This window comes from Branchiostoma lanceolatum, chromosome 19, assembly GCF_035083965.1.
Source record: "Branchiostoma lanceolatum isolate klBraLanc5 chromosome 19, klBraLanc5.hap2, whole genome shotgun sequence".
NCBI classification, from domain to species: Eukaryota; Metazoa; Chordata; class Leptocardii; order Amphioxiformes; family Branchiostomatidae; genus Branchiostoma; species Branchiostoma lanceolatum.
The window spans coordinates 10033559-10053304 of record NC_089740.1 but is presented as its reverse complement, the minus strand read 5'-3'; the positions used below and the strand labels follow the sequence as shown (position 1 = coordinate 10053304).

General features: G+C 39.5%; 2 protein-coding genes and 2 non-coding genes across 6 annotated transcripts in view; 2 read left to right on the top strand and 2 right to left on the bottom strand.

Annotated features, from left to right (window-relative positions):
• LOC136425234 (ras-related protein Rab-8A-like) overlaps window positions 1–19271 on the top strand; it is a 63337-nt gene extending 44066 nt beyond the window's left edge. Inside the window, exons 1-8 of one of the 2 annotated variants that reach the window (XM_066414040.1) lie at window positions 5437–5596; window positions 9507–9567; window positions 10153–10213; window positions 10978–11055; window positions 12394–12483; window positions 13333–13398; window positions 13672–13722; window positions 14785–19271. In XM_066414040.1, coding sequence (XP_066270137.1) covers window positions 5473–5596; window positions 9507–9567; window positions 10153–10213; window positions 10978–11055; window positions 12394–12483; window positions 13333–13398; window positions 13672–13722; window positions 14785–14886 — 633 coding nt within the window. In that variant the 5' untranslated portion in view covers window positions 5437–5472 and the 3' untranslated portion in view covers window positions 14887–19271. Of the gene's footprint in view, window positions 1–5436; window positions 5597–9506; window positions 9568–10152; window positions 10214–10667; window positions 10699–10977; window positions 11056–12393; window positions 12484–13332; window positions 13399–13671; window positions 13723–14784 lie in introns of those variants that run through there. The other variant, XM_066414039.1, reaches the window with a different exon arrangement.
• LOC136425239 (small ribosomal subunit protein eS27) overlaps window positions 607–19746 on the bottom strand; it is a 214923-nt gene continuing 195783 nt past the window's right edge. The window contains exons 1-4 of one of the 2 annotated variants that reach the window (XM_066414047.1): window positions 4368–4501; window positions 3270–3378; window positions 1414–1524; window positions 607–910 (exon numbers count right to left, since the gene is read on the bottom strand). In XM_066414047.1, coding sequence (XP_066270144.1) covers window positions 882–910; window positions 1414–1524; window positions 3270–3378; window positions 4368–4373 — 255 coding nt within the window. In that variant the 5' untranslated portion in view covers window positions 4374–4501 and the 3' untranslated portion in view covers window positions 607–881. Of the gene's footprint in view, window positions 911–1413; window positions 1525–3269; window positions 3379–4367; window positions 4502–19746 lie in introns of those variants that run through there. The other variant, XM_066414046.1, reaches the window with a different exon arrangement.
• LOC136426065 (small nucleolar RNA SNORA73 family) lies at window positions 2075–2297 on the bottom strand. The gene has a single exon (XR_010754144.1). It is a non-coding gene; the product is annotated as a small nucleolar RNA SNORA73 family (small nucleolar RNA).
• Trnav-uac (transfer RNA valine (anticodon UAC)) lies at window positions 4652–4724 on the top strand. The gene has a single exon. It is a non-coding gene; the product is annotated as a tRNA-Val (tRNA).

The window sequence follows — 19746 nt, the reverse complement described above, 5'->3', positions numbered from 1 at the left end:
GCCCACCTATGACTGTAGCGCTACAGTTGTCACGCTTCAAATGCGAACTTAAAACCACCACGAAAACTCTATTTCTCCCTACCTAGAAATAAAACCCACCATTTATAGTAACTGCCATTGGGCGTAACACATTGGATGTCAAACCTCATATGAACTATTCTATTACATCCCCATCATATGTCCTGACGTGATATTTGGAATTGCTTTCAAAGTTTAAAACGTTCATACAGCCTCATTACCCTACACATTGGGTACCTGCCTGTGGCACTGGCTGCAAATACACCTGATATTATTATTATTATTATTAACTGCACACTGCCACATTGATTGATGTCAGCCTGGAGTCCAGCCTTCTTAGCATTAGGCCGCTACCCAAGCCAAAAGCTTGGGTAGCGGACTTAAGCTAAGAAGGAGGGACTCCAGGCTACAATTGATGTAACCACTACATTTATGTGCCATGATGTCTAACACTCGCAAGACTGGGAACAATGGATAATAAATCTGATAGAATCTTTACACCACAACTGCAAACCTTTTACAAATAAAGTTCAAAAAAGCATACCCTGAGTATTATTGCTTAACTTAACAAAGATGAAAAACTACAAGTCTGCTTGAGATAGGATTTTAATTGCCACCAACTTGTTTACAAGCAATACACTAAGAGGAGATCAACGACTTAATGCAGATTTTGCAGGTAACTTGATGAGTAGATAAATCTGTTGAACACTAAGTTCAAGGCACACGTCCATGGTAGAGCCATTCTCGGGCGTGTTTAAAGGCGGGGGATGGCGCCAGGACGTGGCTTTGCCTCTCGCTTCAGCTGTCGTGTCTGCTGCCGTGAACAGGATGGTGGCCGGCTGTCTCCGCTTCTAACTTCAGCTCTAGTGCTGCTTCCGTCTGAACGAGCAGCCTAAGGAGCGAATCAAAAAACAACAACATCAGGACTCTTGCTGCAAAAGTTTTCTTTTCAATATTGTCAGTTCCCCTGATGCAGTTTTCTTGTGTATTGGAGAAGTAAATACAAATATGGAGTGATGGACATCCATCCAAGGAGAAGTACAAGTAAGGTACATGTATGTTTATACTTTTTCATGGATCCCATCGCATGCTGGGAGGTATGAGGTACTATGGGCCGCTCATTAGCATGACAACATAGAACAGAACAGATGTTGGTTGTCCCCAGCAATGGGGTCAATGAATGGTTCCATAGCCATGTGAACAGTGCTACAGAAACTCCTGTTTTATCACTTGATATTGGCCAATTTTTAACAAACGCTGATGGCTGCTTTTTGTAAAAGTAAGTTTTGAACAAATGCTGATGCTAGTTGCTTTTATAAGAGTGAGTTTTGAAGATATGCTGATGATAGTTGCTCTTTGTAAGTTTTGACCAAATGGTGTAACCCTAAGCCTCACCTTCTGTAAGCCTAGCCCTGCCCCCTGTCGGCTGACACAGCACTGTGGAACACCCCACACACAGAACTACTGTCTGGGCATGGCTGAAAACTGTGGTGATCTTATAACAACCTGAAATACAAGTACAGCACATATCACACCACTGACACTCTGGTTTCTAACATCAGTACTTCACACACAGAACTACTGTCTGGGCATGGCTGAAAACTGTGGTGATCTTATAACAACCTGAAATACAAGTACAGCACATATTACACCACTGACACTCTGGTTTCTAACATCAGTACTTCACACACAGAACTACTGTCTGGGCATGGCTGAAAACTGTGGTGATCTTATAACAACCTGAAATACAAGTACAGCACATATTACACCACTGACACTCTGGTTTCTAACATCATACTTCACACTATTCAATTAAACCCTCCATCTATAAAAGAAATTTTGTGTTCTCCAAGATGATTATGTAATCAATTCTGAAGCAATAACATTTTGTAAGTCAACTAGCCCACAACATCAACTAGCTTATAAATGTGGTACAAGCAAAAGTTTGATAAAAGAATTTCAGTTCAAGCTCGAGAATCACTGTAATAAGGTAAGTACAATTACTGCAATAACTGCCCATCAATACTACTGTCTCAAGACACTTTTGCAGTAAATGTAGTGTTCCTTGCATGGTCAGTCCCCCCAGTCAATGTCAGAAAGACTCTGGGAAGCAGCACGGATATGCGAGGCTCCGTCCACACCAGCACGCGGACGCACCGGGGACGGACTTACTCTCCGACGACGTGGAAGGGGAACTTGCCTCACGGCGCTCGTAAACAAGCGCTGAGCTCCCGTACGCCACTGTGGCAGAGCCAGGAGGTTCTGGGTGCCAACGTCGGTTTGGTTTAGTTTGTCTACAAACTGTACCTGCCTTGGTATATCACAAAATACAAAATAAATCAAGCTACTGGATAAATTCGCTGAAGAGTCGGATGTTTCTGTTTCAGATATCATCCACCATCTTTCATCGGTGACTGAGAACAGGTTATGAAAGATAGCGGATGCTATCTCAGTGTTCTCACTAGAATTTTTTCACAGCATAGGGGTCAGGTACAGAAGGCCAACTTTAGCGGTGCAAGTCACGCGTGGAGTGCTGAAGACATGACCAGAGTAGGGAGTCCGGCATATTCCCCCGGAAAATTTGTAAATTCATGACCCAATGAGACATTATTTCATGCATTTTGAGGGATAAATTTTGCGAAGTAGAGTTTTTCCTCTGTCACAGCCTCATTCTAAAGCCAAATATGAGCTTTTTATAAGATTCATGAAGGTCACAAGGTTTATCCCAGAAAGAAACACCCCTATGCTGGTTGAAACACAGCATAGGGGTCCAGATCACAGCATAGGGGGTCCAAATCACAGCATAGGGGGCCCCTATGCTGAAAAGGCCTGGCGAGAACACTGTATCTGAAATGTCGGGCTCTTTTAGAGAATCTATCTAGTTGCTTGATTTACATTGAATGAGATAATATGATATGGGTTATCATTTATAATCTACTACACAAGTTGTGCTTTTTCAAAATATAATATAGTTCTTGGTTGCCTAGCTCTCAACTGTACAACAAATTCAGGGCAGACACTAAGATAGGATTTAGTTCAACAATTTAATCGAAGCTCAGTCTGGGTACCATCCTAGACAGTTTTCCCCATGCTCAGTTTGTGAGCAAGCATTCAAGGGGAGCCCATTGAAAACTCACTTAGATGCTACCAAGTACCATGGCTACAATGCCTTTACAATACACGTTGGGCCATGGATTAACTAGGCCACTACTTGCTAGAATCCAAAAGCAGCCGTCGAGTGAGCTACTCACCAGGACATTTGACGTCCATGAAGTAGCTATTGGGGCTCTGAACCAGCCTCTTCTTCTTATGTTTCCTCTTCTCCTCCTCTGGAGAGGGATGCAGTAAGTCCTTTGCCAACTGTGAAAGCAAGAAAAAAAAACATTGTTTGATTAGAAAGTTGGAAAAATCCTTCGGAAGTTCCTACACCTTTTAGATGTACTGGGTAGTGCCCAACTTCGCATTTCTACAGCCCTTGGGCCTTCAGAATGCAAGGCTTGCACTTAAACTTTACCTTACCTCTATGCTGTTGCATACAAATATCATCTAGTTATCTGCATTCTCATAACTGTATGCTGAAATGTGAAAAAAAAAGGTATTTCCTACTGGCATGATTATCACAAAATTTTCACTGAGGAGAAAAACGCCTGTCGTTGAAATCCAAAGGAAATTACTTCAACTGCTGTTGCACAATTCCTATTTTCAGTTATAAGGAATTGTTGTTGCATACTGTGATGCAACTTTCAATTAAGTAACAAAAAGTAGGTTTCTATAAGATGAGTCACTGTGAGTCCTACCATCAATCAAAGTGAAACCCAAGACTTTACATAGTAGGAATATAATAAACTATATTTCAGTTTAAAAAGCTACTGACTGAAATAACGGATATATGTTTGGCCTGAACTTTGGTCATATTTTCCATGATTTCTCCACATGCATGTAAACAAGCCGCCATTTTGGGTATACTTAAACCTTACACAACGAAGGGGTTTTCTGCAAAATTATACCGTGACAGCTAAAAACAGGACACTTCGCCTAGAATATAAACATCATATAAACTCATAATCGCTATATAGAAGTCTGATACATGGAATCTGGCGGCATTTGGAATAGAAACGTTGTCACTAAAAACGTCGACATGAAATGGCAGCCATTTTGCTTAGCCAAAAAACATGTGCAAACTCGCTGCTAGCATTCCACTTTACACTTAGCCGTCGTTTCGACATCTTTAGACTCATTTCCCTCGGATTTTCGAGCCTGATACCTTTATCTGCAAGACCAAATGTATAAAAATCGCCAAAACTGTCTTAATAAGCAGTTTTATGGCATAATTCGGGAGGCAAACTCACGGGCATGTTGGCAGACTTTCTCACGTCGGCCGAAAAGGATGAGTCACGTGACTACATTGCTAAACTGGGGTTTCCCAAAATGGAATTCAAGGGACTCTGGAAAGACTTAATATCCCGAAAAATTACTCTTTTTTCCACGAATCTTTCATTTTAACTAAACTCTAAACTCTTGAATGCTAAGTAAGATGGTTGTTATCTATAGAATTCGAAGAAAGTATCATTCTTGTGTCAAGGTCGGTGGCTGTTGGTATATTATTAGATATTTTCCCGGAAGTGGCAAGAACGGTTCCTTGGTGTAGTGGTTATCACGTCTGCTTTACACGCAGAAGGTCACGAGTTCGAACCTCGTAGGGACCAACGCTCCATTTTTACACATCAAGAATAGGTTTTGCGAGTCTGAAATAGGAAGAAGTCCATGTAAATTTGGTAAAACTTGCTCCCATGGTTTGATGGACAGCATTGAGCTTTCGCTGTAGCACATTTGAATTTTGAAATCAGCCCAGGCGCACTCTGAACCGAGTATTGGCTATTCGTGTGACTTATTGCATGTATTGTCAGCATTGTTTGCCCTTCCTAACGGCCATGTCCATACTAACATAAACGTTCAATGATATTCTCTGTGATTTGCACTGAGAGCTTTTTCAAGTTTTTACAGCACCGATTTTCTTTTAGTTTCTGTTGTGCATATGAGCCCATGGTTGAAAAATTGACCACAATGGAAGCACTAAAGCACAAACTAAAACGCAAGGCTAACTGTTCACATTTTTAAACCTAATTAAAGTCAGTTATGTCACCCTTCTTTCTTCTCTTTTCTTGATTTACCTTTTATTAAGCTGACTTTGTCATTGAACAGTGGCCGACAGACAAAGGCGCACTACAAGAAAGACATTCAAAATGTCGCAAAATGACGTACAAACCCAGCAGGAGCTAGTTTGCACATGCGTGAACGTTATTCTGTGTAAAAATGATTCTATAATTTGGACGGAGAAGTAACGTCACATATCAGAAACGCCGCCTGGCGGTTACTTTCTAAACTGAAGGATAGAGACCTGCTGATATATTACGTCATCTCATTTACATACTCGCCGGCGACACACGGACAAAAATGGCGAAGACGTACGACTTTCTCTTCAAGTTGCTTTTGATAGGAGATTCCGGCGTAGGCAAGACGTGTGTCCTCTTTAGATTCTCAGAAGATGCCTTCAATTCCACATTTATCTCTACAATTGGTGAGTGGGGAAATTTACGATGCGTTGACGATTTTTGTGCGTTGTTTGTAACGTTTTATCAACTCAAGTCAACTGACTAGAAATCGTACTAGTGATGTCATTTTCATGATAGGGTGTGCTCGCTTGTAAGTCGTGTTGGGAAGAACTTTGTTTTGTTCCTTAAACTATTTCTCGACAGATCTGTTCCTAACATGTCGTTATAAGGGATTTCTGAGGGACAAGTTTGCTGGAACAATCGATCAAAGAAACGCGGTAAAACTACCCCCAAGTCACGAGTCTTCCGGTTTGTCAAACCGCCCCCCTCCCCCATTTTCACAAACCCAAATTTTCTTCCGCTCGGTCCAGGTTTTAGTATCCCTTTTTTAAAAGAAATCGTTAGCTTTATATCTTTTGGTTTAATACAAAGTTAAACCCCGCTGTAGAAAGAATAATCAACATTTGAATCAACAATTATCAAATCTGTTGAGCAAATTCCTGAGGTAAAATTATGACTTGTAATTGGACTTAAAAGGTCAAAAGTCAATGGACTATTTGCATACAATGTAGGTGTGTGTAAATCAAAACACTTGTTTTCTTTATTGATTAAAAGACACACTAAAATCAAAGAGAAAGACTTGTTACAACATGTAACTTCAACTGTTTTTTCAACATGTTAAATTGTTAAACATAATTTTGCTAAGCAGCTCAACTCAGATTGATTTGAAATAGATGAAACCTTAGACCAGTGTTAGCAAGATACAGTCTTTAATTATTGAGTTCTTCAACTTTGTAATATTGATTGTATTCATTATGTATTGATTTTTATGTGATGCACTCAGTGCATGATATGTATAATGTATTAGCATTATGTAACAGTTGCTTTCTTGCATTGTTAACTTTATTGGAATATCCAAACATATAGTTTTCAGTTAAAGATGAGTCATTTGTTTACTGTTGCAATCTTGCGATCAGTACAATTGTGTACATTCAAAGCCAGGCTGTTACCGTTTGTACCGTTGCAATAAGCTTATGTACATGAAGTCCAAAGGTCAATGCCCTAATAATGTAACATGTTACCTTTGCCATTTCAGTCTTGCCCCACCCAAACTTTAAGTAACAGATCCGTTAGTTCTTTCTCTGCCTTAACCTTTATAAGGAGAAAAGCTTTCCCCCAGGGTGTTTTTTCTTAAAAGGTTTGGCTAAAGAGTTGCTAGAGGGAGTCTTTGTTGCCGTTTTGGGTATTTCCTTTTCTCAGGAACACTCTATATGTAAAAATCATGGTGAGGAATGGAGTACATGCACTCAGTGGTGCAGTCAGTGTACTGTTTATCTTGAAACCTTTGCGGCGGTTTTATTATCACAGTGACTTCACCACAAAATCATGACACTGGGATATGTTTGTCCAAAGTAATTTATACTACGGAATTGATATACGAATTGACCTATTCCCAAGGCTGCAAGGGGTCTAAAGATCATTAGTTTTTCAAACAAATGCAGGTTAACACATAAGAATCATTATCACGGGGCACATTTTTCGCAGTTGTACTGGGGGCGTATGTTTACCATTGTTCCTCCGCTTTTGCTCAAAAGTGTACCATGAAAACAGAGGTGACGTGCTCTTTGGTGTTTACTAAACAAAATAGGTCTGCGGACGTTGCAAAACTAGTACCCAAAGTCTGTAGCGTGTGGATAGACAACCATGTTTTATGTCAATAAACAATGGGCTCTCATAGAGGCATACTTTATAACTCAGTGTCAGAGCTTCTAGTCTGTAGTGGCATTTCATCAGAGAGATAAAGAGATCTGTATTCATGTCAAAAGGAGTCCTTTAAAAATTAGAACAAAAAAGGAGAGGAATACTCCGAATAGATCTATCAACAACTTTCAGATGGCATGTCTGCGTCACATCGTCAGCTAAATTTACATGACTTTGACTTGCCTTGAACCAGTAAACACAGTGTAGTTGTGTAAGCTGTGTAAGTACATGTAGTCAATCACAGGCTTAGCCAGCCTTCCTGTTAGTGGCCTGGATGCCAGACTGTTTCCAGGGCCTATATAGGCTAGATCCCCGGCTCTTAGGCCTGCATGCCCCCAAGGAAATTTTTAAACAACCCCTAAATTTCTCAGGGTGACCCTGTCTAACTCAAGGCAGGCGTCGAAATTAACTTTTTTCCCTATTGTCCCTGAATCGTCCCGAGAGTGGATTTCAACTGTCCCGAAAGTGTCCTGAAGTGTCCCAACCAGGGCCAAAGATGTGAACTTAGTGGGGGTTCTGGATTAAGTTCCAGAGGTTCATGTTCAGCTTAGAACCTATACTCAAGTCTGAACCTGAACTCAAGCCATGGCATATGTGTGTTAGAAATATATTTTTTTCAGTTGCATACAAAATTGCATGTTGGCAAACATTTTGCATGCAAAATATAATACATGCAAAATTATATACAGTCAGTAGTAAACACAAAAGCCCTCAAACAGTGAAGAATTCCAACATACAATATATACGTTTTTAAGAAATCAATACCTTTTTCTAATTTAGTAAAATTTCTAATATGGCAAAAATAACAAAGAAGTACTTAATTTCGCCCCAAGAAAGAATAAAGCACGATGCTGGATTTAATCTATCATATTGTCGGGCAATATCGGCCCTCTATCGACATTTGAAACTGCAGTTTCACAAATTCTCGTTAGAGGGCGTTGTGTCGTTCTCGCGTGTTATTGCGAGATTTAGCGAGAGTTCGCTAAAATTTCAAGATGGCCGGTGTTTATTTCTATTCTTCGCCAAATGGCCGAAATCGCGGGAGTTTTTATTGCTTTTTTGGTGTTTTTAGGCACAACTTAACAGGTTGACTACGGATGGAACTATTTAATAAACATTTCCCAATGGAAATGGGAACATCTTTACCGCAAAATCTTCCGCTGAATCGAGTTCCTCCATGACGGGGACTGACTCAGAATTTTCTGATTGTCCCGAAATAGTCCCGAAACGTAAGTTGAATTGTCCCGAACCCAATTTCTACTGTCCTCGGGACACGGGACATGGTTAATTTCGAGGCCTGTCAAGGGGCTGTTGTAAGATTCCTTTGCGGGGCATGTTGGCCCTAAAGCCAAGGAGCTGGTCTGTGTAAGCCCTGGAAACAGACTGGTTTCCAGACTATCTTGTGTTAGGATTGTCTATTTGTTATCATGCCTTAGCAGTCATGCACAACAAATTCCTGGGGCCAGAAAAACATTCAAACATTCATTAACAGCATGGGACCGACAGACAGCCCTGGTAAACATGCATGGAATACATGTACAATGAAAGCTATACTTTGATGATGTAACAGATATTTCTTGAGCATTACAATGTTTTTCTTCACAAAGAAACTTGATTACTGAGGTTGCAACGCTAACATTTTTGCCTTAAGCATTTATCGTAAACAGGAAATAGAGGAGCCAAAGGGGGGAAAAACTGTTGTATCATCATTGTTTCGGTTGTTCGTTTAGAAAGACTTCCTTGATAATGAGGAAGTTTGTTTTGTTTATGGCACAGACAATACCTATGTTTTGCATAATGGTTGACAGGTTATACATGGATGATCATGTATATACCATTTTTATGTATGTAGCAAGCAAAACTAGTACCATTGAGGTATTAGATTTTTAGAATATTTTGAATTTTCATGTTTATTCCATATCCAAAAGATTAATTACTTCCTAATCATAATGGAAAATTTTGCTCAGAATCACATCAAATCATTGTACTGTTGTACTGTTCTATGTTTGGGGGAATCATTGAACCCTCTTCTTCAGTTTTCTGTATACCATCATACCACATATCTTTTTGATTTGTACATTTTTTCAAGACTCTCTTTCAACTTTTGATTTCTTGTGAAAAAGTTAGAAAACTTTGCTATCCCTGACCAATTCTGTTTTTCTTTCTTTTCTGCAGGTATTGACTTCAAGATTAGAACTATAGACCTAGACGGGAAGAAGATCAAGCTACAAATATGGTAAGACTGGAAAAGATGCAACTTCTGCTGGTTCACAAGTGTGACAACAATCGGGGTTGATCTAAAAATCCTGTTTTTGTTGTGTTTCATTTGGGTAAGAATTATGTATGTATACGTATTTATGTTATGTGTTCGCAACTATAAGTTAAGAACCTTTTGATCGGTTTGCATTTTTAGCATGTTGGTAGTACATGCAGGTGTTGAGTCCCAAAAAAAACATGGCAGTCTTGGACCCCATAACAGTATTTTTCATTACTGCAGCATCACAGGTTGATGCCCCCTACCTGAAATTAGTGTGCTACACTGTAAATGTATTTAAGTTCGCATGGTTTTTATTTCGCAGCAGGGAGAAAATGGAATGAAAAGGTCGTGTTTAAAACAATAGGTGGGCAAAAAGTTTTGCGGTGGTATTAACTTCGCACTGAAGATTTCACTGCGAAAACCGTGAACAGAAAACCACCATGAACATTTCTGCATTTACAGAAGTCCGTGGACGTCTAGTCAGCTGTCCCCAAAGACTGACCCCTTATGTTATGGGAGGGAAATAAGGAAATATCAAACTCAAAGCGAAATTTCTTTTTGTAGGGACACCGCCGGCCAGGAGAGGTTCCGCACCATCACCACAGCTTACTACAGGGGAGCTATGGTGAGTATAGCACCGCATTCACATTATGCACATTCGCACATTACCACAGCTTACTACAGGGGAGCCATGGTGAGTATAGCACCGCATTCACAACATGCACATTCACACATCAACACATCTTACTACAGGGGAGCCATGGTGAGTATAGCACCGCATTCACAACATGCACATTCACACATCAACACATCTTACTACAGGGGAGCCATGGTGAGTGTAGCACCACATTCACAACATGAACATTCATACATCAACATGTAGCTTACTACAGGGGAGCCATGGTGAGTATAGCACCGCATTCACAACATGAACATTCATACATCAACACAGCTTACTACAGGGGAGCCATGGTGAGTATAGCATCGCATTCACAACATGAACATTCATACATCAACATAGCTTACTACAGGGGAGCCATGGTGAGTATAGCACCACATTCACAACATGCACATTCACACATCACCACAGCTTACTACAGGGGAGCCATGGTGAGTATAGTACCGCATTCACAGCATGCACATTCATACATCAACATAGCTTACTACAGGGGAGCCATGGTGAGTATAGCACCACATTCACAACATGCACATTCACAGTCACACACACATGTACAGGGGAGCCATGGTAAGTATGGCAGCACATTCACAACACTCACATTCACACACTTACTACAGGGGAACCATGGTGAGAATAGCAGCACAATTGTAACATGAACATTCACACCAACATTGACATGTCCATTCTAACTGCCACTTGTTTGTTGACAGGGAATCATGCTTGTGTACGACATCACCAACGAGAAGTCCTTCGAGAACATCAAGAACTGGATCCGCAATATCGAGGAGGTACGCACCAATATATAACATTGTATATACAATTATGTAATATTACAATACAGCCTTGCTTTGTGTTTGATAGCAAGAACATGTAGGTTGTAGTCTGTGTAACGCAACCTCTGCTATATAAGGCTGTTGTCATGAGCGGTGTTGAGCAGCTGCTATAAGCCATAAGCATGATTCAATCAGGCTACAAGGCTAGTACTAGAAGTAGCTATGTTAAAAGATATTTTTCACCAAACATCCTTTCCTTTTAAAGTGAACATAAACCCATGTTTAGAATTATTCCTTTATTTAAGAGTAAGTATTATCTGTACATATTTATATGTATTTATAATGTAACTTGTAGTCTGGTGTTTAAAAAGAAGTTTCTAGTAGAAGAGTTTTTAGGTCATCTACACCTACATGTAGCTGTATCAGAATGGCCCATTGGTTTTTGCCATGTCTACACCATATATGTAAGACAAGGGAAAGTTTTGGACTATAGCCAAGAATTCCATTTTAGAAGGAAGTCAAGGATGGTTTGAAAGATGACAGCCGTTTCCGTCTCACGAGTGGAGACATTTGATAGAGACCTGAGCAACTTTTGTTTCCTAATTATGCTCTTGAATTTTTTATAACGTAACAACATTTTGTTACATTCCCCTTGGATTTCTGCAAAGAGATAATACAATTCATAGTCATACAATCAATGCTTAGTTATACAATTGAAACAATGGGGTATCTGCTCTGTCTATGAAAAGTGATATACTGCATGACTTAGCCAAGAAAATTCCGTTTTTGCAAGGACTATTCAATTTGATAAAACTTGAAAAAGGTTTTATTTTCATGTATTAACATGAGGATCCACCTGGAAAGCAAGGGGCCAGTTTCTGGCCTGTGCACGTAAGCAGGTAGGCAGTAAGCAACATGTTTTCAGAAATGTTTGGTGCTATTGAACACCTTTTGAAACCCACTGGTTAGATTAATGTGTCAGTTGTTCCATTCACAGATTTTCCAAAGGGGTTTTGGTTCAGTTCATGAAAGAAAAAGCTACATGATTGTATTTTTGGATTTGGATTTTATTGGAATTGTGCAATACACGTGTGACACAGGCAGCTATTGCTGATGTCGTGACCCACACACATAATGTAGCCATTTTTTACACTTAGCTGGAGAAGGAAAGTCATGTAAAGTGCCTTTTTCTCAATGGCACAAGATCGGTGGCGTCAGGGATTCGAACCCGGGACACTTGGGTTCTTGGCCGGAAACCCTGCCGTTACGCCACATGACCCCCACAAATGATTGTATTCCTATCTAATGAAACCTCTTGCAATGACTGATGGGTATTGTTTGTTGCTTTCCCAGCATGCCTCAGCTGACGTGGAGAAGATGATCCTGGGGAACAAGTGCGACATGGAAGACAGACGGCAGGTGTCCCGCGACAGAGGCGAGAAGGTAAGCAGCTCTTTTTTTCCAACAGGAATATTGTAGGTAAAATAGAATCCATCCTATTCTAACCGCGGGGAGCCACACGCTCAAATTTCAACCACTTTACGCCCGGACAGATATTCATACTTCCCCCGCACAATCCCCGAGTGGAACGCCCAGCCTGGCGCGGTTGTTACGGCTCCTAGCGTTGAGTCATTCCGCGCCAGGCTGGAGCCTGGGAGCTCCTCCCCCCTACTTTGCCCCTAGCGGGGTTATTTGGGGGTAACCGAAGTTGAAGTTGAACTTCTAGCTCCTCTGATGGCTTCTCTGTAGTCTCTACCAGACAAACCGCGCCGGCTATAAGGAGAACATTTGCCGGGGGACTTTGGCCATGGAGGGTTACATTCGCAGGCACATTGACCCTCTCTCCATAGCCGACTCCCTTCATACAATTGACTCTATTTGGCTAATTTCTACTATTTTCCCAACGACCCGCGGAGGCTGGTAGAGCCTAGCTTCTCTGCAGAAAAGTCTGGCACCCGTCCCCTTGAAAACATTTGGTTCTTACATCCAGTATTATTTCAGGGATCAAATATTTCTAGGAAGCATTGTAACAGGGATCAAACTTTCAAATGTTTAACCTTTTACCATGCCATTGTGAGGACTGTGTGAGCTTTCATACTTTCAACTTGCACACTCTAACCTTTGGGAACAGATTCTGCGAAAACTGGACAATTCAGTAAGACCACTGACCATACCAGGGCACTTGTTGGCCCATAATCTTAATCTACAGGAAGTCTTAGAATTTTCTCATCATATTTTCTCAAACTCAGTTGCTACATAATGAAACATGCTGTTTTCCTTCCATCAACACAGCTCGCCATCGAGTACGGTGTGAAGTTTATGGAGACCAGTGCAAAGAGCAGCATCAACGTAGAAGAGGTGAGAAATCTGTACTTTTCTTCCTTCTGTACAACCAGAACTTCAGTTAGAGACCATGTATCAGAACATCGGTTGGAGACCATATTTACTGTGAAAGTTAAAAGAGGAAGGTTATAACTATCTCATTCTGTTGGTATCAAAGTGAATATGAGACAACTGACAAGGTTATTTCCAAAGGCCCCCCTATGTGCAAATGGTTTGGACCAGAACTCATTTTTGTATGCGATTTTGGACCAGTCTACTGCTAACTGCACAACTTTGTTTTTTTTTCAGGCCTTCTTCACCCTGGGCAGAGATATCAAGGCTAAGATGGACAAGAAACTGGTAAGGCTGGCTAGTGTACTTTCAAAGTATGGACGATCATTACAAAAGCCTCCCTCTTGTAGTTAATGGGGATAAAGATTGGATTGAATGAAATTGTCATACTGTACTTGATACATATTGACCTAGTGAAGAAGTGCTCCCTAGCAGCTTGTATTTAAACTGCAGATTATAATCTTTTATTCCTTTGAAAGCCTGGCTTAGATATTTTAGCTCTCTAGTGTTTTTCCCATCGAAAAAGAATATGTACGCATTTTAATCAGTTACTTCTTTATTTTTGTGTGAAATAGTTTGATTCAGTGTTTGTTTTGTTATACTTCTTCTTGTTTGATCTGGTCAGCATACCTGCCAACCCCTTCCCTCCTTGTGGGTGGGAATGGGGTTTGCTGGTAATCTACCATGATTTCTACCATACATAACCCCAGGGTCTGTTTCCTCCCGGTACCCCCCTTAAGACCCTCCTATCAGCTGTAAGTGTGTGGTACATATTTCCCCCTCTCAGTAGCTGTGTAGATGCATTGAAAATATTTGAGAAAATGTCGATTTTAGAATAGTGAAACATACTTATGGCAAGGATTTTGAACACATTTGTAGCCTTTTTTAAACTTCTAGCAAAAGTATCATTTTTCTAGTTTATCATAACATGACAGTACCTTTGGTTAACACAGTAGACAAGTAACATGCAATTCATTAATTTTAAGCAATTTTGCAATACATGTACAGTCAAACCTGTACTAGTCACCACCTCTACATAAGGACAACATGGCCATTGTGGCCACTTTATATATGGTGGTCCCGTAGATTATTTTTCCCATTGACACAAGCATTAAGAATCCTGTCTACATTGACCAATTATGTCCTGCAACCATTTTCTGTAAGTCTCTCAAGTGGTTACTATAAACAGGTTTGACTGTTAAGTATGTGTTTTACTTTTAGTTGCAATATGTTCCTTGGAAAACCATTGTGCTTGAAAACAAATTAGGATGACAACAAAAGTTCCTCACACTGTATCTGTATCTTTCACTATGAAGTTAACATCCAGTATTTATCCCTCCCCCGCTATAGGACTTGAACAGTCCCCAGAAGGGAGGGAATGTCCAGGTGACAGCAGCAAAGCCACAGAAGTCGTCAGGTCCCTTCTCCGGCTGGAAGTGTCAGCTCTTGTGATTGGTCAGCAGTAGACAAACAAGCCACCCGATTGGTCACTTTGAATCCCAACTGCTGCCTAAGTTGTGTTGGACTGCTTTGCTACAAACAGTAGGGGTAAATCAGTAGATGTTAGGGTGGGAGGAAAGACGCAGGAAACATTTTACAAAGTAGGAGATAGTTTTGAAATGTTCACAGAGACCAAGTCTGGGTGCTTTTACAAGACAATAAAACTATTGCTATTTTGAGAAAAGTTAAGTAGCAGAATCCTAATTAATAGTTTCTTAATCATAATTTCAGCTCAACATAACTAACATAACATAACAAAGAGAAATAAAATGTTTTTGAGGATAGTCTAGAAACGGATGATTTTAATACAGGTATGAAAATGGGAAATTTTGTATGATGAGGACTAGGTAGAAATTCAAATAAAATTCACCAGGATTTTAGGGTTGTACCATCAAATCTTAGGGGGTGGTGGCCAATATTTTTTGGAACAGCATTTCATTTGCATTTCTTTTATACTACTACAATTTCAGTCATGCCATAATGTAAGTGTACCTAGAATTTTCATGGCAAAAAAAATCCACTTCTGTTGAAAAATTGCCGCCATTTTTCTGTCACATGAAAAAGTTAAGAATTATAGCAAGGCACAGGTAGGAACAAACATACATGGATAAGTTCAAGAGACGATTTGACAAAATCATTTGATTTTTTTATCAATCACCATAGAAATTAGGTACAAAGATATATTCCACAATTACATACATACGTATATCAAAAATCTACTTTTTCCTTATCAGTCTGAGTAGGGGTACATGCTTGTCAATTTACGAGTTTCATTAAAGATGTTATGGCCAATTGTTGAAGAACAGTTTACAAACCTTGTTTACTTCACAACATCAAAAGGTCAAGTTGAACTCTGCTATGCTTAATGACACTTAAGATACCATATCATCACTATGAAATCACATAATGGCACTTGCACAATTGTAAATAGATAACAGAGTTCTCTAGTTCTTCTTAGTTTTCTCCTTCTTTTCTTAAATCGAAAAAGCAACATTTCTATGCTCCAGTAACTTTCCTAGTCAAATGAGCCCTGATGTTTTGACACCATTTTGCTTGTGTACCAAAAAGTGTCTTTCCAATAAGTCTGTTCATGGTTCCAACTGCTCATTTGCTGTGAGATGCATTGTGGGTATTAGGTCAAAGGTGAAGGTGACTGGTAACTTGTAAACACTTCTGTCTAGACCATGCTTGATACATGTCCAGACATGTTATGTTTATGTCTCTGGGGCCGTCAACTTTGACATATGAACCACAATGCATCTTTCTGCGCATGTGCAGTTTAAACTGTGAAATGGCTTATTTCTATGTGGGCCCTTAGACTGAGTCAGAGCATTTAACTTGTTAAGTACATCTTGATTTTGTAATTTTGCATGTGTTCACCATTGTTTATCAAACCTATAGTCTATAAGTAACCGGTATAGCATTTGTTTTAGTGTCAATGTACAACTTAGGTTGTGTGGGGATCCGTCTGATTGACAGCTGTCGTTTTGGAGAGGGACATTGTTAAAAAAAATGACCTGATGTGAAAGCTTGAATTGTTTAAATTCTGTGTTGGCTATTTCCACCCTTAGAGGTTGATATTGGCTGGTGCATACACCTGATCTGAACCCACCTAGGTTAACATCACCTCAGGAAAGAATAAAGGGTAAATGTTTTGATTATCACAGAAAAAAGAGCAAAAATATCAAATTATATCACTTTGATATGAAAGGGGTATCAGAAGCAGAAGCTGTTTGTAAGAGGTTTGGAAAAAAATTGAAACTTTGTAATTTGTGATACAACATACAGAAATGCTCACAGTGTTAATACTGAAAATAATTCCAAACAGTGTGCATTCTAAATGCAATCAAATGAAAGTTTGTCAAAATATAACAGTGTGTTTGATGGTTTCCAATTGATATGGGTGAGAGGAATGCAAAAGATTGATTTATGATAAGACAATAATATACAATATTTGTGGAACAAATTAAGCAGTCCCTAAACTTTCTCAGTGTGATTTTCAAACAAGTTCCAAGTACATTCATGTTCATTTGAGTATATAATAGCCAAATTATATCTTCGAAAGATGCCTTCGACTTTGTCCATAGCCTAAACTGCCTTGCTCAGAAATTGCAGGGCTAAATATGCATGTTTGAAAGTTGTCACTTCAAGGTATGCCCTTTTTTTCGTGAATATTTGCTTTTTGGCCGTTTTTACTCAATATCTACTTGTAGGTTAGAACAGTGTGCTAGCTTTAAGAGATATCTTCTCCAAGAAAATAATTGTGAACTTATTATTATATCAGTATAAAGGGGAAAAGCATTCTGATAGAATAGATTATAAAAGCAAATGACTTAAACTTGTAGATGTCTAATTTTGTTCAAAATTTGTAGATGTTAGTGTATTTGGACACTCTTGTTAATGATCTCTGTACAGACATACATAATTAACATGACATGCACAGATACAGTTAAAGATTGTATTAATGCCATGGACACAAGTATAGACTACACACGTATTGTAACATAAAAAGATGAGCTGTGTTGTAACCAGGGTTTTCCCCAGCTTCTGTCATTCTGTTTTTATTTCATGAATAATCAGCCGTCATTTTGACAGACAAAATTGGTATGTCTAACTTTAAAAAGATTTGCATCAGGTCAAATTGCACCTTGAGCGAGCGTGGATTTGCTGAGTTGACTAAACATTAACTAAAAAAACCACAGTGCTGGGAAAACCGTTGTTACAACTCACCCCACTTTATTACATAACATGTAGTGTTGGTGTAAAAAGAGTTTCGATACAGCATACCTACAATTAATGCTGCTTTTCGCAGGTGCCAATAGCTGTCCAACTTTTAACCCTTTCCCTGCTAAGGTAGCCTATTGGCATAACTTGTTCTTAGTTTCACAAGGTAAGGCAGCAGGAAGAAGGTTAAGGATAGAGGTGTACATCTGTTTATCTGCTGTGATCCTCCGTTCTTTATCTTAAGGCTCTTATTTTGGAAGAAACGTTGAATTCTAGTTCTTTGTAAATTTCTGATGACTAGGCTACAAACTAGTTCCTACATTAGGATAATCTCCAAGCAGATGTAAGGATCCAGCACAGTCAGTGTTTTATGCGTGTCTTCACGGTTTTTAGTAGTCTTTTTAGTAGTGTACCTTTTTTGCGCTTCACCTCCTACAAGGGAAAGCGCAGAGCACTAGAGAGACTAATGAAAACCTAAAAAATATGAGTGAAGCAATGATCTGCATCTTAACGTTACATCTGGTTGGAGATTACATTAACTGTCAACTCAAAAGATAGGGGAGGGGTTGGTGTAGATACTTAAACAAATTCAAAGACAATGGATTTGAAAAAAAAATGTATATCTCGCAGCCAGGCATGATTACCAGTATGCAAATTTATGCAAATATATAACGTTAAAGGTTTTAACCAACCATTCCTGGCTTACACAATACCCATTCTCACTAAACCCCCCTCCCACATTAGTTGTACACTGACAGGTGCATTCTTGTTGGGGGTCATTTAGTAGATCCAGCTGGTTTTTAGCTACACCTATGGGGTGGAGCCATTTTTGTAATGAATTGCATCCTGTGACATATGCCATTGAAACTGCACTGCTGCCTTACTGCATGTAGTTGTATGAAAAGTCATGTAAACTTTGTATCTTCTGTGATTTGGAGAAGCTATTTTTATGGGGAAATTCTTGTAAATGTTGCCAAGAATGGGATGTAATACTTGTTTGAGGTGTAGTTTGAGATGCAGGAGGTGTAACTTGATATGTAAAGTCACTGATATGCTTTATCTTGGGATACTGTTGTAAGAACACCTCTGATTGGCTTATTCTTAAGTTGTTTGATTGGCTCAGTTCTGTTTGCACTGAGTCCTTTAGATTAGAACATAATGTTTAAAAAATCTTTATTGACACTTTGCTGTGAAAGTGTTAATAAAGACCTTCAATGAATAGGAAAAGGGTGGGTACAAGTTTTGAATAAAAATTAATTTGAAATGCTAAAAAGCCATGCTACAACTTAAAGTGGAAATCAGAACTTGCCAGTCAAGATATTGTATAAAGTTGGCATCAGTAGCATTCATATTATTGATACATTTTCTAGATTAGTAACTGTAAATTTTGTCCTTAACAAAGAATTGACATACTGTAGCAGTTATAATTCTTTAAAGAAGAGATTTGGTGAATTGCAATAATTTGAACCAGTTTCCTTTGTTGTCGTAGTGAAAGTAGACTAAGAGGAAGTTAGAAAGGGTTACGACGGCTTTGCTCAAAAAAACACAGCACTGTGCCCAGTGGTTTTTACTCACCTACGCTGCTTGGAAAACAATAAAGGCATTTATCGTAACATTTGTCTTTTAGTTTCCTTCTTTCCATCCTTCCAGTCATTGTGATAATGTTCCTGGGGTCATATACAATGTAGGGCTGTGCACCTTAATGTTACATCAGATGCAGGTACTGAGGCTTAGGTACAGGTCTAGACTTCAATGATGACAGAAACATCAATTAACAGTTAAAGGAATGTTCATTCCATCATAGTAGGTTGAATCTCAGTCACAGTGTACTTCATGTGCTCCACGTAGCGTGCGTAGTCCAGTGGTTAAAGCTATCTTGCCTCTGGAACTAGAAGCCCCGGGTTCGAACCCGGCTGTGTCGCTCAACCGACATGAACGCTACCGGAAAAGGTCGCAGTCCTTATGGACGGGACGTTAAGCCGTGGTCCACTGTTCATTGTGCTTGTCAAAAAGAGCTAAGGGGAATTTCCTCGGTACAATCAATGAACCTGTAAATACTGTACATAGCATCTGTCTTCTGTCATGACC